This window comes from Aspergillus karnatakaensis, assembly GCF_047715665.1.
Source record: "Aspergillus karnatakaensis strain CBS 102800 unplaced genomic scaffold BJY04scaffold_38, whole genome shotgun sequence".
NCBI lineage: Eukaryota > Fungi > Ascomycota > Eurotiomycetes > Eurotiales > Aspergillaceae > Aspergillus > Aspergillus karnatakaensis.
Window position 1 is genome coordinate 108,678 of NW_027395750.1, and position 16,079 is coordinate 124,756.

At 51.0% G+C, this 16,079-nt stretch overlaps 7 protein-coding genes across 7 annotated transcripts; 3 read left to right on the forward strand and 4 right to left on the reverse strand.

The window, feature by feature from the left end:
* Positions 1 to 2: 2 nt before the first annotated feature.
* On the reverse strand, positions 3 to 509 carry BJY04DRAFT_193777 (uncharacterized protein). Its single transcript, XM_073711957.1, has 3 exons — positions 349 to 509; positions 201 to 296; positions 3 to 148 (listed from the first exon to the last, which is right to left on the reverse strand). Exons 1-3 carry the CDS (start codon positions 412 to 414, stop codon positions 128 to 130), a joined length of 183 nt encoding a protein of 60 aa, XP_073569169.1. The 5' UTR covers positions 415 to 509; the 3' UTR covers positions 3 to 127.
* A 260-nt stretch (positions 510 to 769) lies between these two features.
* BJY04DRAFT_220208 (Sfi1 family protein) lies at positions 770 to 4,094 on the forward strand (the record flags this gene model as incomplete). Its single annotated transcript, XM_073716806.1, has 2 exons — positions 770 to 833; positions 913 to 4,094. 2 exons carry the CDS (start codon positions 770 to 772, stop codon positions 4,092 to 4,094), a joined length of 3,246 nt encoding a protein of 1,081 aa, XP_073569170.1.
* A 654-nt stretch (positions 4,095 to 4,748) lies between these two features.
* Positions 4,749 to 9,193, forward strand: BJY04DRAFT_229132 (WD repeat protein; the record flags this gene model as incomplete). The annotated part of the gene is made up of 7 exons (XM_073718996.1): positions 4,749 to 4,829; positions 4,903 to 5,091; positions 5,167 to 7,431; positions 7,484 to 7,927; positions 7,973 to 8,219; positions 8,265 to 8,515; positions 8,569 to 9,193. The coding sequence occupies 7 exons, from the start codon at positions 4,749 to 4,751 to the stop codon at positions 9,073 to 9,075; spliced, it is 3,984 nt and encodes a 1,327-aa protein (XP_073569171.1). The 3' UTR covers positions 9,076 to 9,193.
* Positions 9,162 to 10,043, reverse strand: BJY04DRAFT_220210 (uncharacterized protein; the record flags this gene model as incomplete). Its single annotated transcript, XM_073716807.1, has 3 exons — positions 9,162 to 9,275; positions 9,329 to 9,955; positions 10,029 to 10,043. 3 exons carry the CDS (start codon positions 10,041 to 10,043, stop codon positions 9,162 to 9,164), a joined length of 756 nt encoding a protein of 251 aa, XP_073569172.1.
* Positions 10,044 to 10,695: 652 nt separating this feature from the next.
* Positions 10,696 to 11,333, reverse strand: ccpA (the record flags this gene model as incomplete). The annotated part of the gene is made up of 2 exons (XM_073716808.1): positions 10,696 to 11,262; positions 11,319 to 11,333. The coding sequence occupies 2 exons, from the start codon at positions 11,331 to 11,333 to the stop codon at positions 10,696 to 10,698; spliced, it is 582 nt and encodes a 193-aa protein (XP_073569173.1).
* Positions 11,334 to 11,926: 593 nt separating this feature from the next.
* BJY04DRAFT_208703 (D-isomer specific 2-hydroxyacid dehydrogenase family protein) lies at positions 11,927 to 12,981 on the reverse strand (the record flags this gene model as incomplete). Its single annotated transcript, XM_073714022.1, has 2 exons — positions 11,927 to 12,414; positions 12,465 to 12,981. 2 exons carry the CDS (start codon positions 12,979 to 12,981, stop codon positions 11,927 to 11,929), a joined length of 1,005 nt encoding a protein of 334 aa, XP_073569174.1.
* Positions 12,982 to 13,784: 803 nt separating this feature from the next.
* On the forward strand, positions 13,785 to 16,012 carry BJY04DRAFT_193787 (OPT family oligopeptide transporter). The gene is made up of 2 exons (XM_073711958.1): positions 13,785 to 14,356; positions 14,402 to 16,012. The coding sequence occupies exons 1-2, from the start codon at positions 13,877 to 13,879 to the stop codon at positions 15,902 to 15,904; spliced, it is 1,983 nt and encodes a 660-aa protein (XP_073569175.1). The 5' UTR covers positions 13,785 to 13,876; the 3' UTR covers positions 15,905 to 16,012.
* Positions 16,013 to 16,079: the final 67 nt, after the last annotated feature.

Below are 16,079 nucleotides of genomic sequence, written 5' to 3' on the forward strand. Positions count from 1 at the left end.
TATGAAATTTATATTAATATTGGAAGATAACGTGTAGTAAAAATAGTAAATATACCAGAAAAATAGTAGGTATCCGTTTGCGCCATAATATACATCTGATTAGCTACAACCACCTGATCTTCCGAACTCAACCCTTTTTAGAAGCCGCCTGTTGAGCCTAGTCAGATAGATCCTACTTTGAACTTGAGCAGATTACTTACCAGGAAGCAGTCCTTTAGCTTCATGAACTCTCTGGCGCACATATCTTTGTGCACGCCTTGGTAATCTGCGACGATGCACTTGCCATATGCCGCAGCCTTCACAGCACCTTCAGCATCCACTTTCGGACAATAGGGCGACTGAACATACCTCGACAGCACACTTGGAAGTGGCCTGGGCAAATTTCTCGATCGGACGAGCTCGTGGCGATGTCATATTTCTCGTCTTTTGCAGCACTTGATGGTCACTCAAAGTGGACCGAAAGCTGGTGGATGGTGTTGACCTTACTAATCAATTATGTACCACGTGACTAATGTATGCCGATGTTTGGGTCGGCGCGACAAAGCAAAACACCGGGCAGTTGGAGTCGACCAAGTCAAGGTAAAGCTACCAACGGCATTTCCTTATTCAGCCCCGTTGTTTTTGAGTTATTCGATGCTATCCGGCATCGCAAACTCGGACACGGCGAGCTTGTGTGTTACACCGGTCTTCAACGCTCGCAATGATTTATTTGTTGTCCCGTCTCCATGACCCATTTGCAAAAAACACGCGTTAAATCGCGGATATTTCGATGCCTCCCGTTCCCGCTCAACGAAGAGCTCTCTCACACGAAGATCCGGCCCTTTCGGACGAAGGTGCGCGATTGTGTCCTCTTGACATGAGACCTAGCTCTTGACGACTTGAAAGGCTGACGGCGGGTTTTCTCATCACTAGATGTCGGTTTCCTCTTCCAGGTCATCACCCGCGCGGAGCGCCATACAGATGCCGATCGCCTACCATACAGAGTGTTGTTCAAGGAATACGATGAGGCGATCGAGGAACATGGACCGGAAGTGGATCCGGGCTATGCCTGTATGCGCTTCCTGTTCAAAATGGGAAGCAAAGATGTCGTAGGAGATACGCTGTTCGAGAAATTTGAGAACCTACTTCAACAGATGGGCATTGTTATCGAATTTGGAAACGAGGATAATGATACGGATACATATACGGAGAACGTCACTGTCGATGTTCACTCAAAGGCAAGGGCTGGCCCTGCGCCGACGCAGGAACTTGTCCGGACACCGCGACCTCGGCGAGCCTCTTTCAACTCGATGTACGATGTTGGTGATGATCCTACCACCCGGAGTTTCATCAACCGCCCAAGCTCCCGTTCCTCGTTGTCGCGACTTCAGACTGGCAAACCTGACTTTCAGGCTTCACCACCGCCGCAAGAACCAGTGGACGAAACTGGAGGCGAATCGCTGGACAGGACGCAACTTATCATGCAGTTCATGAATATGGGTCGACGCCTTATGAGCAAAATGGACGCTTTTCAGTCGGCAAAGGAGCGGACCAAAGAATTTTCGACCGCCGTCAACGAGGACCGTTCAAGAAGGATGGTCGAAGCGTCCCGAGCCAAAACTCGGAAGTCCCAAACCACGCGTCCTGCGCGCTCTATAAGCTCCGAGGACGAAGAGGAAGAAGAGGTGGAAGAGGATGAGGCCGAAGGCAGCTCCTTAGTGTCTCAAGAAGTATATGACCATGTCGACAAGCCCAATTTGCCCCCCGAACTTCTCTATCGACCCTCACTATCCGACTTGCTACGAGATGCGTCTACATTCAATATGTATCGTCAAAGGGCACTAAACAGACGCATCCTAACTCTCTGGATGAAAAAGGGCGTTCAGGCACGCCAGGCTCACCAAAACATGGAACTGGTTTCTGTCAACAGGGATAGAGTCACCCTTCTCCGACAAGCCTTTGGCACCTGGAACTCTATCATCCGGGACAAACGACAAGCGGCTCGAACCGACAGATTCTTTAAACATCTTGAAGAGCGCGCTGCGCGAGCTCGTGATCTGTATCTGTTGACCAAAGCCTTCACTCACTGGGCTGCAGTTGCTTCGGACGAGCTTGAGAAAACCACTGCCGCTAGGCGCCACCTCCTCGGCGTCAAGTACTTCAATGCATGGCGTGAGATAACTGCTGTCAACGTGCTCAAGGCTCAAAGATTCGCACTCCACCGGCCACTTCAGGCTTTAAAAAAGAAGGTTGACCACGTCAAGGAGTTGGAAGGAAAGGCAATTGCTCACCACAACTCGAAACTGAAGAATGGCTTCTATTGGCAATGGTTTTGGGCCCTTTGCGACATACGTGCTCCCAGATGGTACGACTTCTGTATTAAGAGGCGCTCACTCCTCTCCTGGCTCCGCACTTTCCGAACCAACCAAGATCGCTTGCATGAGATTGATACCTCCGACAAGCGGTATTTGCTGAAGTCTGCACTTCAAGCCCTATCTGAAAAGTCCTTGGCTATTGCTTCCTCTGATACACGGGCCGTGGCAATGCAACGGCACCAGCTCCTCCACAAGTCCCTCAACGAATGGAAGCTTCAGGCTCGTCTGGCGCCAGCCGCTTCATACGTAGCAGAGACAACTGACACCCGTCTTATGCGCTCGGCCTTTAGCCAATGGAAGAAGCGTATTGGCATGCTCAACCAGGCCAGAGAGATGGACCGCCGGAGAATCGTACGAAATTCATGGACAGCCTGGAACGACAGACTTCGTTGCCAGGCTCTGAGCGCACGCATTGAAGAGCGCCTTAAGATTGAAACCATGTACAAATGGATTCTAGCGGAGAGATATCGCCTCATGCAGCGGATTCGTGAACAGCGCATCTCCCGTGAGGTGTTTTCCAAATTCGTAACGAATGTCCGTACAACCTATACGCGACTTCTCTACCATGCCGATGTCCACGAAGAACAGCGGAATGACGAGTTGCTGCACTCGAAACTTGATCTTTGGCGAAACCGGCTTGTTCTCCAGCGCCAGCGCGAGGATGCCGCCTTTGAGTTTTATGCTCCGCGTCTTGTCCGAGAGTCGCTTGTGGCATGGCGCTCAAAGCGCGAGCATGTAGCAAAACTCGAAGAGTGGTCTCGAGATGCCAGGTTCTACTTCGTGTCCTGTCGCACGCTCAAAAAATGGCGCACCGCCACGCTGGACTCTGCCAAGCGCCGCCGTCAGGACGCATACGCCATGATTCGGCGCAAGACTAAGGTCAATCTTGCTTCGAAAGCTTTGTCGCAGTGGCAATCGAAAACGCATGATATTCTCGAAATGGAGCAACAGGCCCTGCAGCTTGACAGAGGAAGATCACTGGATATCGTATCTGAATTGCTATCGCGGTGGCACGAGAAAGCCGCAAAGCAGGTTCAAGACTGCGAGGATGCGGACGTGCTCTATTTCAAGCAGATAGCTTACGACCAAATAATACGATGGGCTGAAGCAGTGGTTGAATCCCGGCAGTTGGAGGAACAGGCCATCGCTGTGCACCGATCGCATGTACTCAGCCAGGCCAACACAAACCTTCGCAGACTCAGTCTTCGTGTATTCCAGATACAGAGCACCGCTGAGACTGCAGAGGCCATGAGAGAGCGCAACCTTCGGAAGCATTCGAGAGGCATGTTCCGTCGATGGCTAGATAAGGCACGAATAAACTACGAGGCTCGAGATTTGCCGGGCCCCCTAGTGAGCCCTACCAGAAATCATAGTCGTGCTAGCGCCGCCGAGCCGTCGATCTTCGATCCCTGGCAAATCGAGACGCCGTTCAAGCTCAACGATTTTGCGCCTGAGCTCCAACGCCCCTCAACCACTCCGCTAGCCACACCAAACCACATGACCTCACCTTCCAAGCGGGCAGCGCGAGCACGACTTGCACGGGCTTCTACAACTCCCGCGACACCTCTTCAAACGCCCTTCGCTAGCAGACTGCTGCGTGAAGGCGTAACTCTCCCCACTGCGTCCAGTCGACGGGGTCGTACTGGTCGCAGTAGCGCCTTGGGCACGAGCGTTCGGTTTGTCGACCAGGAACCTGAATCACCCACAAGCGGGCGAGGATCGGCTAATCGACGACCCTAATTATCACGCCGTCTAGTCCGCTGTGACATATCCTGTCCTATATGTATACCGTCTCTTTATAGCATTTCGGCGATTGTTCGAGTTTGGTCGGATCCGATTATGATACCCCTTTGCGAGATCAAGCGGTATGTAAAGATATGTATTTATGATGTAAATGAAATAAACTAGATGAACCTATTGTCGGAGCGCGCACCTCGATCATACTAATACTACCTAGTAGTACCTCATTGACACCCTATCACGTGATTGTGATTGTGTATCGATTTCGGGCAAGCGAATCAAGCCAAGAGCGTTGAGCTACATTTGTATTCATCTTGAGGGACGTAGTAGATCATAGTGTCTCCTGTAGTCCGCGCATATCGTTATGGTTGGTAGCATGACATGGGTCACAAGGTGAAATGCGGAGGAGCATTAGCTAAATAGCTAGGTAACTAACTAGTTGGAGCGGAAGCGGCGTCATCGTTGATTGACGGGAGCCCCAGAAAAACAGCTCCCAACTCTTGTCTACGCTGTCGTTGATTCTTCTTCTTTTCCACACACAACCCTTATACTCCTTCAATATTTCCCGAAAGTATTTGTACACGACTCCCTCAGCAATGGTGTTATGTCCGTCCTAAGCGCACCGAGCGTCTAACCTCCCCCACGATCACCCCTATGCGAGCTGTACTGCCGGGGCGACCCCCAACGAAGCTCCAGTCTTTCAGCACCGCGCTGTGGAATGGTCTTCGAGTTGTCGTAAGCTATGCTTAGACATTTATCTTAGACCTCCAATTACAGACAACTAATCATTGCTTGCGCGCGTCTTCAGGTTTACATCTCCGGTCAAGCACTCGTCATCCTCGGCGGCCCGCACAAACTCCTACAAACCATCTACATCGATGATACCTCGGCGCTAGAAGCTGTCGCAATCGAAGAGACTACAGGGAAGATAGCTGTTTGTGGTGGTCCACACGCGTTCGTCTACCAGCCTTATGGAGTCCCGAACGAGACGCTAAAGGTTTGTGCTTGCGCTATACGAAGTGTGAATCGGACCGCGTCGGACAATGCTAACGTCTACGATCGGCGATATTAGTGGTCGCTGTCTAATACCCTCCGCTACGAAGATGACGATGAGCCGATCAGGACAATATGTTGGGGTTCCGCGGAGGAACTCCTACTAGGAAACTCACACCTCACTCTTTGGTTTCTGAATGACACGCCGCGGGCAGTATGGAGGCAGAAGTTGGCGAATCCGGTAAAGTTCGCGCAGTTCTCACCGGACTCAACGCTCGTCGTCACCACGGGGCTGTACGATCGTTTTGTCAAAGTATGGAGGCGGCTCGCGTTCGGCGCCGACGATGTCCGGTTCGATGTTTCTTATCTGCCTCATCCAGCTGTGGTTACAGGATTCCACTGGCGCCGACCGTTCCATGGAGAGCACTCGATGCCAAATGTTTTCTACACGATATGCGCCGATAAGAAAATTCGGGTCTGGGCCGCGATCGATCACCATGCGCCATCACCATTACAACTATGGACACAGATTGATATGGGAGCATCTTTGCAACCGAGATATGCGACGGATGGCGTGGACGCGAGCCGCCGGTACGGGTTTATCATCGACAGTCGAGACTTTTGCAGTGCCACTGAGCGGGCGGTTGAGCGAAGTACGGGGAATAAAGGGAATCATGCGCTGGAGCATATAATCGAGGTTGCAAATAAGACTCCCGAGATATGTGTCGTTTTAGATGGCGAAGGGCACATGTCTGCCTGGTCACTTGAGGATGTTGGTTCGAAACCTCGATCTGACTTGAACGCCTTCAACATTCTGCATGTTGAGGGATTGGACTTTTCATTCTTGCGCGGGTGCTCTGCGGAGGAAGATTATGCACAGATATGTGCTTTTCAAAGTTCAGAACCTGCGGATTCGCTTTCAATTCTGGTTCACCACTTCGATGGACGAATTGAATGGTTTGACTCGCAGGTTGATGTCCTGCTTGATCCGGCTCCCGTGACAAATCGGATATCTCGCAAAGCGTCCTGGACTGGACATATCGGCCCAGTCAAGAAGATAGTCCGCAATGCCGTTGGAGACACTCTAACGTCACGTACTGACGACAACAAGGCGCTTATTTGGAGACAGAAAAGAAGTGATAGTGACTCCGGGCTCGTCCGCAAAAGCTCACTACTCTCCAACGAACACATCCATCGCAGCTGTGTAATTGAGAATGGAGATTTCTTAGTTAACTTACATCACAATGGAATATCTCTCTGGGATGTCCGCTCTTTTCATGCTGAAAAGCTTGCGTTTTCGACATTCAACCTCTCAAGCAAACCACTTTGCGTTCTGGAGATGCTGACGCCGGAAAAGACACCCGGGCTTGTGTATCTAGCGGCAGTAGCGGCTGATATGACTGGTATCGCTTGGGAAGCCAGGCTTCCGGTTGGAAAAGGACAGCCAAAGTCCGAGTGCTACTTGAAGGAGTTCTGTACCTTTGACCTTGGCTTGGAAGAGGACGTCTCATATTTCTTGCCCGTCGATCCTGCGGGTCCACGAACCCAGATGTCCGGGTTCTTCGACCTCTTCTCGCCTGACATAGCGCTATCTTACACAACATCCGGCATCGTCCGCACATGGACCGCCAAGGTTGACAATGAGAATAGCCGGATAGAGTGGCTCTTGACATCTACTGTTGAGACAGGTATTACAAATCCATCTCTCGCAAGTGGGAGCTCTATCAAGAAAGCGGCGCTTGTCGACGAGGATCGCGCACATCTAACGATCTGGGATACGAAAGGAGCACAACTCGAGTTCGAGGAGCATTTTTCTCAGCAGGACATTATCCGCGATCTGGATTGGACGTCTACTCCAGACATGCAATCGGTTCTCGCAGTGGGCTTCCCACACAAAGTAATCCTTCTTTCACAACTACGGTACGACTACCTAGACTCTCGACCGTCATGGACCCAGGTTCGAGAGATCTGGATCCGAGACCTCACGCCTCACCCTATCGGCGATTCTTGCTGGCTGAGCGGTGGCCATCTTGCCATTGGAGCAGGAAACCAGCTGTTTGTTTACGGCAATGAGATTGATGTTGCGGACCGTTTGGTGTCTCAGCTCCGTATACCCACTCGTGGTTCGTCAACTGTTAGCCTTTTTGAAGTCGTTAGTCGCTTGAACGGCGCGCTTCCTGCCTTTCATCCTCAGTTTCTTGCTCAGTGTATATTGAGCGGCAAGACGAACTTGGTGCATTCCATCTTGATGAATCTCTATAAAAAGCTCAAATTCTACACGGAAGGTGATGATGTCGATGGTTTCTTGGGGATGCCGCTGGAGGATTTCTACGTGGACCACGATGTGAGTAATTCCAAAACTCCAGGTCAAGAAACCCTTAAATAACCCCGGAAAGGCACCGCAGAAAGCCATTTCTAAAGAGCTACATTCGTCATACGCAGACCTCTCTATAGACGATGAGCCTACCGTGATAGACGAGGCTACCGCTGCCGCTCTTAATGAGAACCTGGCTCGCATTGCTCTACCACAGTTGACTAGCCAAGAACAATTCCGGCTGGTCGATACCATTGAGTGTGTGGCGACTGTCGAGAAACACCGTCGTTCAATGGATGACAATGCCGCCCGCTACCTCCTGTTCTTACGACAACATATGCTACGCAAAAGCCAGGGAATCGCAGATGACGCCACAGTTTCCTGGCGAGAAATTGTTTGGGCCTTCCATAGTAACAGTCAGGACATTCTTCTCGATCTTTCGTCTCGACAGTTTGGAGGCAAGCTGTCCTGGAAGGCTGCCCGAGAGAGTGGGATGTTCATGTGGCTCTCGAACACTGCAACAATTGTAAGAGTATTTACACTTTCCACAGGCATAGCTAACTATCATCAGCGAGAACAATTGGAGGTGGTCGCTCGAAATGAGTATACCAAGACGGAAGACAAGAACCCTATCGACTGCTCACTCTATTATCTCGCACTCGGCAAGAAGAACATTCTTCAAGGTCTGTGGAGAATGGCCCATTGGAACCGGGAGCAGTCTGCGACGCAAAAGTTGTTAGCAAATGACTTCAAGGAGCCACGGTGGAAGACCACAGCACTAAAAAATGCATATGCTCTTCTCGGAAAACGAAGATTCGGCAAGTCCCCATCGTCCTATACTGAGCATTGCTAACGTGCTATAGAATATGCCGCGACATTTTTTCTCCTCGCGGACCACTTGCGAGATGCTGCTTTTGTCTGTATCAATCAAGTTGGCGATCTACAGCTTGCCATCGCCATTACTCGTGCATACGAAGGCGATGACGGCCCGGTGCTCAAAGAGATACTCGAAACCAGAGTTTTGCCTGAAGCTGCCCTTGACGGAAACCGTTGGATGGCCTCTTGGGCCTTCTGGATGCTAGGCCGCCGTGACATGGCCGTGCGGTCGCTTATAGTGCGTTGCACGGTTGCCTCAAACTCTCAGTATCATCATGCTAATCTAGCCAGTCTCCCATTGAATCTCTCCTTTTATCGACCCCCGCTTCACCCGAGACTCCCGGATCAATACCATTGCAAGCCAAATCCTACCTCTCTAACGACCCAGCACTAGTCGTGCTTTACAAGCAACTCCGCGAAAAAACACTCCAAACACTGAAGGGCGCATCTAAGATATCCGCCAAAGCCGAATGGGACTTTGTTCTCCAAACCGCACGTCTATATGACCGGATGGGCTGCGATTTGCTTGCTCTCGACCTTGTCCGCCATTGGGAATTCCTCAAGGAGCTTCCATCTACGCACCTCCCCAAAGACGGCGAAATCAATCTCGTTGACGGCGCCGTGGACTATCGCAAGATGCTTCGACGGAGGAGTAGTCTTGTTGTCGCGGACATTCCTACAAGACCGATTTTGGGCCCAGAGCTCAAGTCGCCGACTACGCCGAAGAAGCCTCAGCCGCCACCGACGATGTTTCATGAACCGGATGCAAGCTCATTGCTTGATAGCTTTGGGTTCTAACCTGTTTTATTTGATCTTTGCATGCATGCACATAGCGGACAGGAGTTGCTTGCTTGAACTAACTAACATATGGGACTAATACTTCCTCATTCAATACGTGTAATCGTCCATTCCTGAATTATCCTCTTCTCAAAAAGGCAGTAGACCATAAAAACAGGATAATCTACCTCCCCAAAAGCGACATTCGCCTTCTCTGCCACCTGCCAGCAACAGCAGTACTATTCCCCAAAGCACCATGAGTAGTTCCATTCACCTTGACGTTCTCCTTCCCATTCACAAGGATACTTGCAACCCCATGCGTCTCCTGTTCGGCCTGCAACCCACAATCGAACCTCACCCACATCTCACTCATCCGGACAAACTCCCTAGTCACACACTCGCTGTCTTTCCCCTTCGCGTGCCGAATCCCATCACGGAGCTCAGAATCTTCCAAATCTCGATCGAAAGACAACTCAACAAGGGCCTCCCCAACACACCCCGGCCGCTCAAAGAGTCTTGCCTTGCATACTTCGCCCTCCTGCTTCTCCTTGTCTGAATCCTTCCCGAGATCCAGGTTCGCGATCCTGGCTATCCTCTCGCTCCACATGCCTCTCAATTCTCTCTCTCCGGCCCTGCTTGAGCCTGAAGACTCCTCGACGGAGAGGAAAACATGGTCCACTTCGTCGATATACCCTAGTGGCAGTGGGACAGGAATGCCCTGGCAGATTCCCGGGCGGACGTTCAGGGAGACGGAGAAGGTTTCGCCAAGGTCGAGGTCTGCAGGGTGGTTTGGAGGTGAGTGTGAGAGCGGGTTTGGGCAGTTGGGGATGAAGGTTGTTGTTATGCGGGAGGTGAGGAGGGCTGTTGTTGCTGATGGGAGAACGAGGAGGGTGGGGAGGGACTAGAGGGAAAGATGTTAGTGTGTGAACGTGCGGAGGTGGCAGGTGACAGGGACAGAGGAAAGGGAGACGTACTGTTTTCCAGTGCATTTTGGGGACAGGTTGTGTCGTCGACAATCTCAATGTACTTTGTAGAGGGGGTTGTATAGAGGTATGTTATAAACAGTGTAGTCCTCGGTTTATTTTGTCGTTGGGGAGTCAAGAACTAACAGCTTGTATAAAAGATTGAATCAGAGCGACTCAACCTCCTATTTCCTATGGGAGTTTGCTCTCTTATATTCTCATCCTCTACAGTAGACTCACTTCTTCGCCACCTCAAGTCTCGCCTGGTGTTTACATGGCTGGGAAGAATTGAAACTCAACATTCAACGACACGACGCGGAGATGTCGTGAAGCTACGCAATGAAACGCGGATCTTCTGTATAGAAATACGTGAGGTATGTGGAGTGAGCCTCGAGCTGTGCTTGAAGATCGGCAGGAAAGAGCATTCCTAAGCTCTAGTATTTGTAGAAGATCTACATATCAGACCCTTCCTACCTCGATCCTTGAGTATCTATGCGTCTGCTCGGAATGATATACAGGATTTCGAGACTCTTCTTGCCTGATACTAATGAGAGGGAGAGACTTTTGTGGAAGCAACTTTCCGAACATTCAGACTCAATCAAGCATTAAGAATTATTGTAGCAGTACAGAATTGTACATGGTAGTAGAAGGTATCAAGAACCCAATCCCTCCTCTCGCTCTAAAGGTTCAGGCCAGAGAAAAGACTATCCTTGCCCTTAGGCTGCTCAGCCTTGCGCTCCTTCTGATCATCATCCTTCTCCTCCTCATGCTCACCATCATCCGCATGCTTCAAAGCCCCATGCTCCTCATCATCATCCTCACCCTCATCCTCATCATGACCCTCACGCTCCCCATCCTCACAGATCAGCCTAACAGAAACCGACTTGTCAAAGTAATCATCGCGAATACAAGGGCTCTTCGCCTCCTCCTCTCCAGGCCAAAGCGGGAGCACAGTCAACGGGATGCCCACACATTCATCGTTGGTGTAGATGCCGACAGCGTGGCAGCTGTACGTGGTATCCTTGGTGATAGGGGTTGCTTGGAACGAGTAGGCGTCGATCTCGAAGGAGTGCTTGGCGGGCAGTTGATTGCAAGTGTCTGGAGTCGTGACGGTGGATTCGGGACGGTCAACGCTGGTAACGGGGCGTTCACCGTTGGAGCAGGCCTCGTGGTAGGCAATCTCGACCGTGGCCACGCCGTAGCCGTACACGGCGGGTGCGAGGGTAATCGCTGAGGCGACGAGGAACTGGGGGTTTGTTAGGTCGCGAGACCAAAAAAGCCTTGAGGGAATTGATTACTCACGTTAGAGAAATGCATCTTGACTGTTAACGAGGACAAGGATCGAATTCGAGGAAGTCGTGGGTGGTTGCGTGCTCGCATGACAACAACCGTGCAGGCATGATCTATTTATGTTTGCCTCTATCGACGCAGAACGTGTAGAATGCGAGACGCGGTAGTAACCCCTGATGCCTCCATAGCGAATTCCCTGACCTTCCTTGGTTGAAAGTCCAGGGAATGTAGTGATAAGCGAGTGAATAGCATTGTGGGATGTTATTTCCGGGTGTACCTGATAATCAGCCCCTGTGGAATGCCCAAAAGATTCTTTAGCATGATTGCTATGGAATGCAGCCCCTGAGGGCTGATGAACAATTGATCTTGCGCCGTACTGAACCAAGGGGCGCGGAATCTGCTGCAAGGGTCCATCAAGGAGATCCATCCAGAAGAAGGACCTCAATCCATGCAATGGTAAGCACCTTAGTAGAGACTGTGTTCACTCTATACATTGATCTAAGTCTCTGGCTCAAAGGACAAACGTTAGGATGCGTTCTTCAATGCATAGACCAGGATGATTTGGAACATCTCCGGGCCCTTATATTTGTGTATATTGTGAATAATATAGGAGCATGCTGCTATGATACAACATGAATAGGTTCTTCGGCACTCCAACCTTCAATCACTTGTTTCAACTTTGCTGCATAGTTGAGAGCCGTCCTCTGGGACAGCCAGGCCAAGTGAGGTGTGGCAATAATGTTAAGGTCTTTGGCATCTTCCGCAAGCAAGGGCGTGTTTGCGGGCGCTGCAGGCTCCTCTCTAAAAACGTCGGTGGCTGCTCCGGAAATCTTGCCCTCCCGTAGTGCTTTGACAAGAGCGTCCTCATCAACAGTCCCACCCCGCGAAACGTTAACGAGGACTGCATGCGAAGACATGGCTTCGAACTCTGGCGTAGAGATAAAATTGCGAGTGGCATCGGAAAGCGGAACGGCGACAAACAGGACTGTACTTTGCTCGATAACCGACTTGAAGGGGACTCTCGAGGGATCCGCGGCATTTGTTGTCTTGCGATCAGACACTATGACCTTCATTCCTAGGTTACGCGCCAGCATAGCGATTCGCTTGCCTGTCACCTTTCTTAGTTATAGGCCAACGAAAGAATCACCAGGTACTCACCAACGCTGCCGTTTCCTATAATTCCCGCTACTTCGTCTTGACAGGTCAAAGGCGGAGTACCGTCTTTATCAAGGTAGTCAAACATAAGCAGTCCCTTTTCCTTCCATTTTCCCGCCCTCGTCGCCATATGCATGTCTAAAAGTTTACGTCGTGCAGCGAAGTACATCCCGATTGCATGTTCGGAGACAGCTTCAATGTTGGAGGCGGGGCAGTTGCAAACTGTGATTCCTCTTTGTCGACATACTTCCAAGTCAACACAGTCGAACCCTGTACCCACGATGACAATGAGCTTGAGGTACGGGCTGGCCTCGGGGGAGAGTATTGCGGCATCGATCTTCACGGCAGACAGTGTGATTATGGAGGCGCCATGGATGCGTTCTGCGACCTGAGAAGCAGATGTCCAGTTGTAGACAGTTTGCGAGTAGGTAAATGGTGCGGGGAGATCGAATTGGGGAACTTTAAGGACTTCTGCTTGAAGGAAAACGATATGGTGGTGCTCGGCTGATGGGAGAGGCATTCTGAAGCTGCTCGTAGGCTTGAGTCACTGATGCTCCATGAATTCGGGTGGACTCTTCCAGGTATTTATTGCTGGACCGGTGGGTTGGAGATGCCCCTTTGACAAGTTGACAAGCTTATCGCATCGAGCATAAAGAGTGGGGCGGGCGCCCTGTAGGTGACATAGTGATCCGCCATCCATCAATAGAATTGGGACTCTTTGTGCGTAACCCTCGGCGACGATTCATGTACGCGTAGTGCATTGAAACAAAGTTGATATCAGGATCAAACCCGGTTACAGGGGCAATTGTGAAGCATGAGGACTGAAGATGAAGATGATTGAGCTCGGCGGTGGAGTTGGAGAAGGAGGAGACAATGTGATTAGTCATGGATGCACCACCACCTCCAACCTCCATCGTGAGTCCATCATAACTTCTCACCCCACATCAAACTACTTTCGGCATGGTTGAATGGTAATAGACTGGCTTATTCTCTTCTTGCGATATTGAAACTCAGCCGATGCTGCAGCTTGGTTGATGAACTACCAAACCATCGGGCCAGGCTCTGCGCCAGCCGATACCCGCAATATGACATCGTCAAATCCAAGCCGTTCCGGTGAACGAAGATCTAGTGCAGGAGATGATGGATTTCTCAGAGCATCTGATTCATTGCCCAGTGGGCGCGAGACGTCTCGGAGCTTCACCTTGAGATCCCTATTAGTTGGTCTAGTTATCGGTGCCTTGATCACCTTCTCAAACACCTACTTCGGCCTTCAGACCGGCTGGATCAGTACAATGGCCATGCCTTCGGCACTGATCGGATTCTCGGTGTTCAAGGTCTTCTCAAAATATCTTTCCTATCCATTCACGCCTATTGAGAATGTCCTAATTCAAACTGTGGCTGGAGCTGTGGGGACGATGCCCCTGGGTTGCGGATTTGTTGGGGTTATTCCTGCCCTCGAGTTTCTCATTAGAGATGGAGAAGATGGACCATCAGGTGATGGCGGTGCCGGAGAGGGTGGTCCTTTGAAGATGGGCTTTTGGAAATTGGTTCTATGGAGCTTGGGGGTGTGCCTGTTCGGTGTCGTCTTTGCTGTTCCGCTTAGAAAGGAGGTTATTATTCGAGAGAAGCTCAGATTTCCTAGTGGTACGGCTTCTGCTCTGATGCTCAGAGTCTTACACGGAACTGGACAAAACCAGAAAGGCGTCAAAACGAGCGTTGCTCGTTCGCCGGAAGATCAACGAGATGAAGAGGACGCCGAACCTCTACTCTCACGGGAGACTTTGGACAGAGAACCCGTGCCGCAGCGACAGGTTGAAGATTCAGCCGAAGTGAAAAGAGATTGGAGGTCTAAGATGCGTCTGCTCATTGGCGCATTTGCACTCTCAGGCGCATATGTAAGGCCTCCCGTACTAAAATCGAGCTTAAACTGACGACAACAGACCCTCTTCTCATACTTCGTGCCGCAAGTCCGCGATATCCCAATCTTCGGCCTCTCTCTTGCGTACAACTGGCTCTGGACACTCAATCCTTCCCCGGCCTATGTTGGACAAGGAATAATTATGGGCCCCTCCACCTGTATGCATATGCTTTTTGGAGCCGTGCTAGGCTGGGGTGTTCTATCACCGCTTGCAAAGGCTCGTGGATGGGCTCCTGGCCCCGTTGACAGCTGGGAAGATGGAAGCAAAGCGTGGATTGTGTGGGTGTCTCTGGCCATTATGCTCGCAGACTCGATTGTTAGCCTCGGCTGGCTGGTAATAAAGCCCGCCGTGGGTGTCACCCCGAAACTTATACAGCACTTCAGACGCACGCAGTTTGGGCATTGGATAGCCTCTAAGGCACCAAGTATTTTAAACCACTATTCTTACTCGGCGCTAGGTTCTACTTCAGATGAAACATCAGCCGGGCCCGGTTCAAAATCAGTTCCAGAGGAAGACGCGCCCCCATCCCAGCTAATCTCCATGCGCACAGTCCTCATCCTCCTTCCTTTAACCCTCATCCTAAATGTCATCTGCATGCACTTCGTGTTTGGAGACGTCATCTCCCCCCTTCTCTCCAGTCTTGCGACACTTCTCGCCGTCCTCCTCTCCGTCATGGGCGTCCGTGCCCTCGGCGAAACAGACCTAAACCCAGTCTCGGGAATCAGCAAGCTAACCCAGCTGCTCTTTTCCCTCGCAACCCCCTCATCCCACTTCTCGCGTCGCACAGCGTTGATTACGAACCTGCTTGCCGGTGCGGTATCGGAATCCGGCGCCCTGCAGGCAGGCGATATGATGCAGGACCTGAAAACGGGCCATATCCTAGGCGCAAGCCCTAAAGCGCAGTTCTATGGACAGATCATTGGGAGTCTCGTCGGCGCGGTTCTTTCTACGGCCGTTTACAAGATGTACGTCAGCGTCTATGAAGTTCCCGGTCCGATGTTTCAGACTCCTACCGCATACGTGTGGATTTTCACCGCTCGTCTTGTCACGGGACAAGGCTTACCCCCGATGGCATGGGAGGCATCGACTATCGCCGGGGCGGTATTCGTCGCTGTAACCATCGTTCGGATCATCGCGGCCTCACCGATCGCCAACGGTGGCCGGCCCAATGGAACACCTGCGCCCTGGCGGTCGTTCGTTCCAGGTGGTATCGCCGTCGCCGTTGGCATCTTTAATGTTCCCTCGTTTACACTTGCTCGGGCTATTGGCGGGCTGATTGCGTGGTGGTGGGCTCGTAGTTCAGCCAAGAAGCAGGACACTGCGTCTTCTGTACAACTCCAGACCGATTCCAGTGAGAATGATGAGCGAAGTGCAATCAATGGGAAGGATATTTCGAAAGCTACTGACGATGCGGATGCTGCCAGCTCGAGTGTTGTTGTTTTGGCGTCTGGTTTGATCTTGGGAGAGGGCATCGTCAGTATCCTGAACTTGGTGCTGGCTAGTGGGGGGGTTCCGCATCTTTAAAAGTTGGTATTAACTCGATATAGGTGAATCATGAGAGAAGCTTAGTAGGATAATATAGAATAAAAGTAGTAGAGAGAACTATATATTAAAGGATTCAAGAAATATACGGAAACATATTTTTTCTTGAAATACCTAGAGTAAATATGTGTCAAAGCAACTAGGAGTGTGCATGACA